At 31.2% G+C, this 12,157-nt stretch overlaps 1 protein-coding gene across 1 annotated transcript in view; it reads left to right on the top strand.

Moving 5' to 3' along the window:
* Positions 1-12,157, top strand: part of LOC145263864 (polycystin-1-like protein 1) — an 842,774-nt gene that overhangs the window by 736,691 nt on the left and 93,926 nt on the right. The window contains exons 35-36 of the mRNA XM_080120938.1: positions 6,426-6,638; positions 10,334-10,612. Of these exons, the coding sequence (XP_079977064.1) occupies positions 6,426-6,638; positions 10,334-10,612 (492 nt within the window). The remainder of the gene's footprint in view (positions 1-6,425; positions 6,639-10,333; positions 10,613-12,157) is intronic.

The following is a 12,157-nucleotide window of genomic DNA, read 5'->3' as shown; positions in this document are numbered from 1 at the left end:
ATTAAATAAATATATATATATATATATATATATATATATATATATATAACTACTAATCTGCCTTTCTTTGGTCTGTTTTCAGAACTTGTTAATCTTCTGTACATCTTTAAAAAAAAATTAATTTCTTCCCACCTCAATTCTGCTCATGTTTTTAACCTTCTTTTAATGTTTAATGAGTGTTTTTGGCGTTTATGGAGATTCGAAAATTGTTCGAACACCGCAATATTATTCTAAAAAACAATTCCAGACCTTACTACTACTACTACTACTACTACTACTACTACTACTACTACTACTACTACTAATAATAATAATAATAATAATAATATATACATAAATTAAGTACTTTCGATTATCAGTAAAAAAAAAAAAAAAATGTAAACGAAGCAATGATTTCATTTACATACGATAAAGTTTATCCCAATACAATCAGCAGATTTAATAGCTCAATCGGTAGAGTGCGATACGCCAAACACTGAGGTTCACGTTTCAAGTCTTGCTATGTTGTGGCGACCGATATTTATACTTCGGCGCTCAAAATTAAAATACATAAACTCATGTTTGTGCAAGAATATGGTCCCAAAACCTTCATTTTGAATAAATTCAGATATAATATCTAATCACGCTGATGAGTCTTGAAAAGATGAAACAGCTGCTTATGGATGATCATATATTGTGTGTGCGTATTTAGGCAATATTTTTTTTTATCTAATCAAGTATTGTTACAAATAACAGAAAAGCTTAATTAGTCATTTTTTTTTTTTACTTTTCGATTTTTCTTTTCTTTTTTTTTTTGCTGGGCGTATCCAAATAAAACACCCACACCCACCCACCCACTCACCCACCCACATTATATATATATATATATATATATATATATATATATATATATATAGTAATTTATAAAATATATATGGCGATTAATTTTATAAATTACTAACTAGCTCTACCTACGTATTGAGCACTTTTGAAGTAAATACTTTAAGTTTACGCATAAATCTGTACTTTCGTATATTAAATTTATGTGAATAAATGAAGTAATTATATATATATATAAGTTCCGTGTGTATGACGAACGTTTTCGATTGTTCGTCGAATCATTATCAGGTGAAAAATCAAATGATCATAAAAGAATATAATTTCGAAAGGTAATGTGAAACGGTTGCTTGACGTCAGCAGCCGGGAAAACGATTTCACGCTAACTCAGGAGAGATTAAGAATTTCCATTCCGTGATGACTGAATTAGCATAACAGGCTAAAATTGTATTACGTTAAGCATTTTAAAAAATTGATACTAGTCTTATCGGCAATATTATTAATTGTAGCTTTTTTGTTATTTGTAACGATGTTCGCTATATATATATATATATATATATATATATATAATCTTCCACGTGCAGTAATGTTTTGCTGTTTCACAGCTCATCAGTGCGGCAAGACAAGCAACTACCCCAAGTTTCATGGTAAACAACTGATGATACCTTGACTTACTGACAAATTAATTTTTCAATGTAGGACATATTTTTCATTTTTATTTTATAGTTTTCGTTTTAAAGGTTTTAAAGAACTTCCAAGACTTATATATATATATAATTTCCACAGCCAAATAATGTCGCAGCCCAATATATATATATATATATATATATATATATATATATATATATATATATATATATATATGTGTGTGCATTTGAGAAGTTTTATTACCACACCCGCAGAAAAACTCGGCATATAAAATTAGCAGTATGTTCTTTAATATGACAGTGGCGCATTCGAAATAAGTGTTTCTGTTTAAAGCACAATTGAACCATGATACTTGACATTTTCGTTTTAAATTCGAATTCAAGCCATTATCACCGCACAAGTAGCAAGGGCGGACACATAAAATCAACAGTAGGTTCTTTATTGTAAGACTTCTTAAAGACGAAGTGTTGATGGACGTCTGACTTGATTTGTTCTTTTTTTTATCTCACTATTACGTCAGAATACTATTTTCATTCTCATCATATACCGTACTTTGGGGTAATTGCGCTAAGTCCGAGGTAATTGCGCCAACTAGCTAAAAGTGCTTTTTTGGCAACCGCGCATATAAAGAGCACTTTTTTTTAGCGGGAGTAATTGCAAAATTACCCCCGTATTCGGCGCAATTGCCCCAAAGTACGGTATATATATATATATATATATATATATATATATAAGTGAACGTGTCTGTGTGTATGTGTACATTTCCCTGCGCAATAACTCTGTCAATTTTAAGTCTACAGACTCGAAATTCGATATACAGGGTACTGAGATTTGGAAAAATCTTTGATATGTTTCGGCCAGAAATTTGGCTGTTAAGGGGTCAAAGTTCAACGATTTGACCTTTGAGAACTCTACCAAACTCCTCCCACAATTTTGGGTCTAAACACTTGAAAATTTGGATATAGGTTCCTTGGACATGGATCTAACTTAATAACTTGATTTGAGCCAAAAACAATAAATGTTAAGGGGTCATGATAGGGGTCAAAGTTAAAAAAATTGACCGCTTTTTTTTTTTTTTTTTTTTTTTTGCTCAACATACACCTCAAAACATCCGGGCAACGCCGGGCTGGAATGCTAGTATATATATATATATATATATATATATATATATATATATATATATATATATATATATATATATATATATATATATATAAAATGAGAGCGCGCACTGTTTTCTAGTAAATAATAGTAATAAGTTTTATTTAACAGTTACTTTTGTCAAAAAAATCTCTCAAAAGAAAATCCAGCGTCGATTCCATACGACAGCGTTGTTCTTGGGAGCGTTTTATCTGCTTCTCGGTCGTAGCCGTAGCGCATCCATCCACCGTCGGACCCTGTTGTATTCATCGTCTCATCTAATTTTTTCTATTTTAATCGAAGGAAATTAACATAAATTGCTTTAGAGTTTTTGCTTTCATTTAAGACGCCGCCACTACCACCGCCTTTATGGAAAAAGGGATTTTTTTTCTTTTCTTTTTTTTTCTTTTTTTTTCTTTTTTACGAAATGCAATACTCATTCTAAACGAGTATATATTCACCGCACAAATTTGACGGTGATAAAAATAAAAATTGTTTCATCAGTGTTCGCACTAATATTCCATATTCTTGTATTATAACACCTGAATCGATGAAGTAAAAACAAAATAAACAAAGAAATCATTTTAAAATGGATTTTTTTTTAAATATGAGAAAAAACAAACAAACAAAAAAAAAAAAACGTATAAATCTTTATAAAGGTCATTTTATTTCTCAATTGCTATAAATATTTGACATGAATATGTCCGGCATTTTTACTGCTACCTGTACTGTAATGGGACGGACACACACACACACAAATTAATGAAATTTGAATATATAAACTGTAATCATATATATATATATATATATATATATATATATATATATATATATATATATATATATATATATATATATGGGACTATTCCAATATTTTTTCCGATTCTCTATAAATCTCTAAATATTTAACTATAAAATGTTATTTTGTGCCGATTACTGTAAAAACACATCTTAAATATGCTTATGTTTTCTCAAACGTAAAAACACATTTGCGAGGAGGTAATCAAGAGATTTTAGTTTTACTGGAAGTTTAAATCAATAAATATTTATCATTTTACAAGCAGTGGAAGATGTTTCTTAAACCAAAATCAAATTAAAAAAAAAACAACAACATAATTTAAGGAATCGATTTTGGCATCGGAAAATAGGCTCAAATTTTTCCGATACCGCTTCGCTTCTGATACTCCAAAAAGCTCCAATTTTTACGATTCCCGATTCCGATTAATCGTCCCAACACTAATATATATATATATATATATATATATATATATATATATATATATATATATATATATATATATATATTAGATTGTTTATTATACAAACATTATTGGTTACATATGTACATACATGTTTCAGTGGAATCAAGCATACACTGTTTGTATAATAAACAGACTATATACCAGCTCTGCCGTATATTGAGCACTCTTTAATAATCACACGAGTTTCATTGGATTTACATCTAGGAAACCAATCGATATAACAGATATATATATATATATATATATATATATATATATATATATATATATTAGCCATTTTAGCCCGTTAAAAAATGGTAAAAGTTAAAGCCCGTTAACTTAGAACGAGTTCTTTATGTCAAATTATTGGTTAAATTTGTGCTCATTTTTGCATTCCATACCAAACCATTATTAATATCTACTAAGTGGACCTATGATTGGAATAATATTGAACTTCCTTCTGTACTGACGAAGAGAAATAAAGATTTCCGAAACACATATACACTAAATATTTTAGTGATGTTGAATTTACGAAACATTTTTTCCATAATTTTGTATTCTTCATAGTTATTATACAAATAAATACACATTGCGCTTCATTATAGAATGGAGGTTGAATGATGTGTCCGTTTTACACCATATAAAATTTATATATATATATAACTCCGAGCATTAGTACCCCCCGACAAACAGCAAAATCCCACCCCTACACTGTAAAGATCCCTAGATGCCGTAAAGCCTTCTACTCGAATAGCCTTTTTCCTTGGACTGCTGCACTTGGTAATTCCCTCCCTGCTTCCCTGATGTTACTGACATGAAGAGGTTCAAGTGTAATGTGAATAGACATTTCCTAACTCCATAAATAGTATCCCTGCAAATATGGTCCCAAATAGTAGCCCCTCACTAAGTGGCTTTGTGCCTTGTTTGGGGGTGAATTAAAAAAAAAAAAAAAAAGAAATTACCATTTATTAAGTCTTAAAAGCCACACGAGAATAAGGGTTAACACGATGGATAGATGAACGATGATGACTATTGTGAGAAGATTTTGAATCTCTGCATACCACCCACTCAAAACGATAGGCGAGGCAGGAAGCAGCAATTCTTATCCCTTTGTCAGGAATATCGTTTTGGAGAATGTGAGAATTAAAGGACAAACTGAGGAGGAGTGCCGAAATGATAAAACTTTGGGAAGTAAACACTTTCTAGTTTTCATAATTTATTGAATATCTATTTAATAAAATCATGAATAAGATAAAAATGGCAAATTTTTACGACGTGCCCCAGCGTATTATAAACACCCCAACCTTCCCTTGTTAAGAACAGCTTTCGGAATAAACACACCCCAACCTCGAAAGTCGTTATTAACATGGGAAAATGGGGGGGGATGTTTATTCCGAAAGCCGTTCTTAACATGGGGTGGTTGGGGGTGTTTATACTACGATGGGGCAGGTCGTAAAAATACCTAAAAAAAAAAAAATAAATAAATAATAATACGAAATTTAAATAAAAAAAAAATTGTAAACTTGACGCGATTTTGAATTATTTTTCTCTAAACTCTCCGCCCGGGCAACGCCGGTTAAGTACTGCTAGTTGTATATAAACGTTTGTTTTTCTTTTTCTCGGGAGGAATTGACATGGAATTATTGATTCCAAAAGAGGCGTACAATAAGTACAATTAGTCTGTTTTCATGTTCTTTTTTTCTAAGAATGGGCGGGAAGGCGCGACCCCGTCGGTTATGGGACAGTGAGGGGAGCATTATTTTCTGAATCTGTTTTTTTTTTTAATTTTTTAATTTTTTTTTATAACCCCCCCCCTACCCTTTGCCTCTCTCCCTTCTCGCTACACACCACAACACCCCCACCCCCGCGAAAACACTTAATCTTCTCTTTTCTTGTTCCGCTTTTGTGTATAAGAGACAGACAAACAGAAAGTGTCAAGTGGACATTAAGGTCATCAGTTGCAAAACAAGCTGGATCGATTGGATATATTTCAGTGAAATTGTATTCCGGCTGCTAAAGATTATATAAGCTTTCTTTCCGCAGAATTTTCTTTCATGTATTCGACCGGGTTATTTTTCTCTTTCATTCGTTATTTTTCATTTTTGTTTCATTCGTTATTTTTCATTTTTGTTTCATTCGTTATTTTTAATTTTTGTTTCATTCGTTATTTTTCATTTTTGTTTCATTCGTTATTTTTCCTTATTGTTCTTTTTTTCGTTAAAAATTCGTTATTTTTCTTTTTCATTCGTTATTTATTTTTTCATTCGCTTTTTTTTTCATTCGTTTTTTTTTCATTCATTATTTTTTCCTTCGTTATTTTTCCTTTCCGTTTTTTTTTTTTTTCGTTTCGTCCGTTTTTTGTTCCGTTTCGTTCTATATCCTGCGCTCATTCTTTTTCCTTTTGTTATTTTTTCATATGTTTTTTAACTTTTTTTTTCATTCGTTATTGTTTCTTTCATTCTTTCATTCGAGTTGACCATTTTATGGATCGTTATTTTTTTTTTCTTTATTTTTTCAACAATTCGTCCATTATATTTGTTTCTCTCTTTCATTCTTTTAATTTGTTACTTTTTTTTTCAGCTAACTTTAAAATCCGCTAATCTCGCCTTGGATATTCTTCAATCGATATTAAATGCCTCCCAAATCCTCTATGATGCCATGGGTCACCAAACGGAGAACCTGCTTCAGCTGGCCATTGACTCGTTGTCCAACATCGTTGTGGCATCCTCGACTTCAGTCGATTCTTCGGACTTTCTTGTCAAATCCTCCGACGTCGTGAACGGTTTTATACAGGTAAAAACTCTATCCATATTAGTGAGTCAGATACAATTACCGATTCTGTACTAAATTCCAGATTCCGATACAAGTACCGATTCCGATTCTTTATAAATCTCTAAACATTTAATTATAAAGTTATTTTTTCCAGATTACCATAAACAAACACGCATGTAAAATATGCAAATATTTTCGCAAATGTAAAAACTACACCTGTGGTGGATGATCTATAGAATTTAGCTTTGCTGTTAGTTTAAAATTAATAAACATTATTTTATTATTACTACTAACTGTGAAAGGTTTTGTTTTAAACAAAATCAGATAAAAAAAAAAAATTAAAAGGATCGTTTTTGGCATTGAAAAATAGACACAAATTTTCCGGAACCCCCAAATTTCTGATTTTGCTGATTTCGATAATCGTCCCAACACTAATACAGTAGAATCCCGGTATACGGGTTTTCAGGTTACGATTTGGAATGCGATGTTTTCAGCCCCTGGTTACGGTATTTTCTTCACCTTACGGTGTTATTTATAATGTTATTTGGTTATATACACGTGTATTATATACTGTACTCTATTTTGTTACTAAATTTTTATATGTACTGCATAAAATTTTGCTTAGGCTTCACAATACGTCAATTTAACCAACCCGGGGTTCTGATATATATATATATATATATATATATATATATATATATATATATATATATATATATATATATATAACCAAACGCCTTCAAATTAAATTTTCTACTAAAAAGGGTTTATTTATGCTGCCATCATTACTATAATCTCATCTCTAAACTGATGAATGAAAATAGTTTTTGGTTTGAATTAGTTTAATGGTCAAATTCAATTATTAATTCAGCGATGAAAATGTTCCGGGGGCGGGGGTCGGGTCAGATTTTAGCAAATGTGATGTTTTACATTGAAAGAAAAGATATGCTATGGTTCAAAGAGACCGTTACAAAGTTCACTTAAGAAAAACAACAACAAAAAAAAAAAAAAACAATTTATCAACTAAGCACGAAAGATGAAAAAGAAAACGAAGCAACGAAACTATCATTTGCTGAAGAATTTTTTTTTTTTTTTTTTTAGTGTAGAGTTGCAATTTTTGCAAAAATAAAATACAGTTTAAAAATATTTTAGTTTGAATCCTTTTCAAGTTTTCGACATGGATCATCATATTACAAATGATCTCCATTTTAGTTTAGATTCGGCATTAAATAACCCGAAAGTGTTGGTATGCTATAAACCAAACCATAAAATAACCATGATGCAATGCTCTACCTGTATAAAAAGTCATCCTAAAATTGAGTACCATTGTGACATCCGGAGAGGTGTTGTTGCTCCAAATATTTTTTTGTCTTGACAAAATCCACTTTGCAATCTAGTGGTAGACCTTTTCTTCTCATCCCTACAGCCTCTTCTCACAGAAGAGTTAGTGCTAGTTTTCTCCAACGTCTGCTAAAATAACAATTCATCAATTAGCACAAAAGATGAAAGAAAATGACGCAACGGAAACTATCATAAGTTTTTTTTTTATTTTTTTATTATTGGAATATATTTTTAGATGAATAATTTATACATTTTTTTATTTGCAGATTATTATCCTCATCTTCTTCTTGTTCTTAAAGTTTCTTAAAGGGGGTTGACATAATTATTTACTATAATAATTAAATACCTACAGACACTAGAGTTCCATCCTTTCGGGAATCTTCAGTGCAGGGTGTGGCTTCTTGTTCTGTCACAACATTTCGGCCAACTATTCCTCTAGCCTTCGTCAGGTGAGCATTGTCCAAAGATAGCAGTTTCAATCCTACCCAAAGCCAGCCAGAGGCTTAGTTGACTAAAACGTGATGAGATGACAACAACTATGGAAGGCAGTAATTACTGAGGATACAGTTAAGAGATTCAGTATTCCTATCCCGTCGTGGTTAGCCACCTGACGAAGGCCAGAGGAATAGTTGGCTGAAACGTCGTGAAACAACACCTAAAAAATGAGTCTGCAAATAAATATTTAAATGTATAAGTATATTAGTTGAAGAAGTCTTTAAAAAAATGTCAAATGTGTGTTATGTCAGTTAAAGTTGCATTTTTTTCCAAACATGTATGGTGAGCCTTGTCTGTGTGTGTGGAATGGTCTCTACGAAACTACTGTCAATTTTCAGTCTACAGAATTAAAACTTGATTTGGACCTGTGGAACAAATTCAATTTGATATTTAGCCAGTAAAAATAGCTGCTCAGGAGTCAAAATTGAACCAAAAAAAAAAAAAAAATGGAACTTGGCAGGCATAAGTCGACTTAACATGTTACTTCTATACATGCACAAATATACATTTAACATTATTGTTTAAGTTTTTATGTGTCTATGTACTTATCTCAAATGGTAATGAATAATACTGGAGAGCTATATGTCTTGGTTTCAATTCTAGCTGAAAGCACCCAAGTCATTTTTTTTTCTTTTTACTTTTGAAATCACTACTATATATTGGGTAAAATAGAGAATTGGCTCCAAAAATAATAAATACGAAATTTGCATAAATTATATTTACGTGTATTTTATAACCCGGCAACGTTGAATTGCCTGCGAGTAAATAAATATAATGGCAATCTCTACAGTGAAACTGTGTTGCATTCCACAGTCACTTTATTATTTGTATTACAGCAAAAATGGTAATTAGTAAAAACCTGAAAAGAGTGCTCAATACTATTGCAGGGCAAATATACGTTTTATTTTTTTATTACCATTTTATCTGTTTAGTTACACATGTTGCCGGGCCATATCTACGATCCAGCAGCCTTGTCAGACCTTACAGAAAATCTGTAATCTCCGACGATATATATATATATATATATATATATATATATATATATATATATATATATATACAGTACTGTTTCGCTGTTTCACAGCTCATATATATATGTTTACTGTTTTGGGAAAAGAATTCCATCAAAGTTTTCGATTACAAAGAAAAAATTCCAATATAAGAGCTTAGTATTTATTTATTTAAAACTGTACAGAGCGTCAGAAAAAACATTTGTACCGTCGGTTTCAAGCCTAACATAAGGGTGGGGGGCAGTTAATGGTAAATAATGTTAGGCTCTCGTCAGCCATATTATTTTCAGTTTATCTTTCTGACTTTCTGTACAGTTTTAAATAATATATATATATATATATATATATATATATAATTATTTACTATAATAATTAAATACCTACAGACACTAATGTTTCATCATTTCGAGAATCTTCAGCGCAGGGTGTCGCGATTAACACAAGTCGACAGATTTGAACCCGGCAACACAAGCCATCTCTAGCTTAATTAGCAAATACCGTATCCATTCGGCTACCATTAACCGGAGAAATATCGTTGAATTTAAACATTTTATTTTTAAATGTTTTTAACGTCAATCACAGTGATCTAATCGTTATACGATGATCTATGCATAAGAGCCAAATTGACCGACTTAATTCAGCTGAAAGTGCTCAACGATAAGAAATGAGTTTCTTAAAGGGGGTTGACATAATTATTTATTATAATAATTAAATACCTACAGACACTAGAGTCCCATCCTTTCGGGAATCTTGAGTGCAGGGTGTCACGATTAACACCAGTTGACAGATTGGAACCCGGCATATATATATATATATATATATATATATATATATATATATAGTTTCTTGTTTTTTTTTCTTATGTTTTAGAATGAGTTGAAGTTTGCAGCTGTGGAAGAGAAGCCTATCCAACACAATTCACATGTGATCAGCATTTATGCAGGACGATACAGCATCAACTACAAGCCAAAGCTGACTATTGGCCAAGCATCGTTTGACCTGCCTGAACGCCTGACAAAATTGGTTGATGCCAAATCGGACGCTGAGGGTGAAGAATCAGAATTGACTGGCCGGCAAAAATGTTACCAGGCACAAATGACATCTTTTCATAAACGACCATTCTCTTTGGGGAGCATGGAGACGAATAAGGTTGGTTTCTTCAACGTATTATCTCTATCATTTCTGAAAATTATATCCAATTTGCAAGACTGGAAAATTGAAGTTTGCATAAATTCATTTTGAAATATCCACCGTAAGAATTTAGATTATCGTTTTTCACTTTATAGTAAAATAAATACCTGTCCCAGGGCGGGTAAAATTCCCGGAAGTTTTACACCACTTTTATGTCTCTTACATAGACAGAATTAAGATATAGTTCTATTAAAACTTATTTTTAGAATCCTTATTCCAATTTTTATCAAAATCAATTACATGATTTGGATTCTAGAAAATGTCTAAAGACTTAAGCTTAAGGGGATCTTAAGAAAAAATTGAAATTAAGGTAATCTTGCTTAATTGGTGTCTAATGATTATAAAACAAATTTTATGCAAATCTGAAATATTTTAATTTTCAAATGAGAGGGTGTACCTACATTAGTCAACCTAAAACTCTTTAAAATTTAAAAAAAAAAGAAGATTTGCTGAAATAATGTCTAATAACTATTAAAATTTATGAAAAAAAATCAGAAATATCTTACTTTTTTACAAAGGGCTTTTTCCCTTTCTTTGCCTATTTTCATATAACTAAACTAAATATAGCATGCATTATCCACACTTGTTCAAAAATTCATAATGATCAGTTAATTAGTTTTGAAGTGAATCCTTTACATGCAAATCTATAAACATATACACATACCTAACTGCAAGGATGGAATTACAAATTCAAGCAGTTTAAGGAAAGCTATTAGAATAAAAAGATTTTTTTTGTATCTGGCAACCTCTGCAGTCAAGGAATGAGGTTTTACTCATTGTGGGGGTTTGCCGGGAAAAGGGGGGGGGATATTTACATTGAAAGGATTACAAGTGCAGCAAGTTCATCGGAGCACATTTTATGGAAAAACTTTTAAAACAAGGACAGGGAAAGAACATTATGGCGATGGGACAGAGGCTGAAGTTTTGTAGATTCTTAATTCTTTTGAGTTTACTTGATTAAAAAATGCTGCAATATGGGCACAGCAAAACATTAAATACTAGTTATCCATACCTGACGTTGGTCGGTATTTTTTTTTTTTTTTCATGTATATTTATTTTGTTTTTTTAACTATGCTATTTTTTGAAGTAGGACTTTCGTGAGCGTCTAATTAAATTATTACGGTATCGTTTGGTCATTAAATTATTAATTGGACCAAATTCATTGAACTTAAGAAAATTAATTATCTATAAATCTATAAAAGTGAAAATGTGTATGTGTGGCCACTTCTCAACCTATATACTCAACGAATTTTTGATCTACAGACTTGAAATTTGGTATATAGGATATTCAGACATGTGGAAAACTTTTTAATCCGTTTTTATCTGGAAAAAAGGGCTGCTAAGCGGTAAAAATTGAAACATTGGTAGGTGGGTTTATATCTGTTTGCTGTTTCATGAATATGCATGCATGAATCATTCACATGACAGCTTCCTAATGTTAAGAATAACTAGGTTTAAAAACATATTTAAAAGAGTATGGCAAGCTGGTCTAATGGTTATCAT

This window comes from Euprymna scolopes, chromosome 39 (genome assembly GCF_053919585.1).
Source record: "Euprymna scolopes isolate OS-2025 chromosome 39, ASM5391958v1, whole genome shotgun sequence".
In the NCBI taxonomy this organism is placed as follows: Eukaryota; Metazoa; Mollusca; class Cephalopoda; order Sepiida; family Sepiolidae; genus Euprymna; species Euprymna scolopes.
This window is presented reverse-complemented; position numbering and strand designations above follow the sequence as displayed.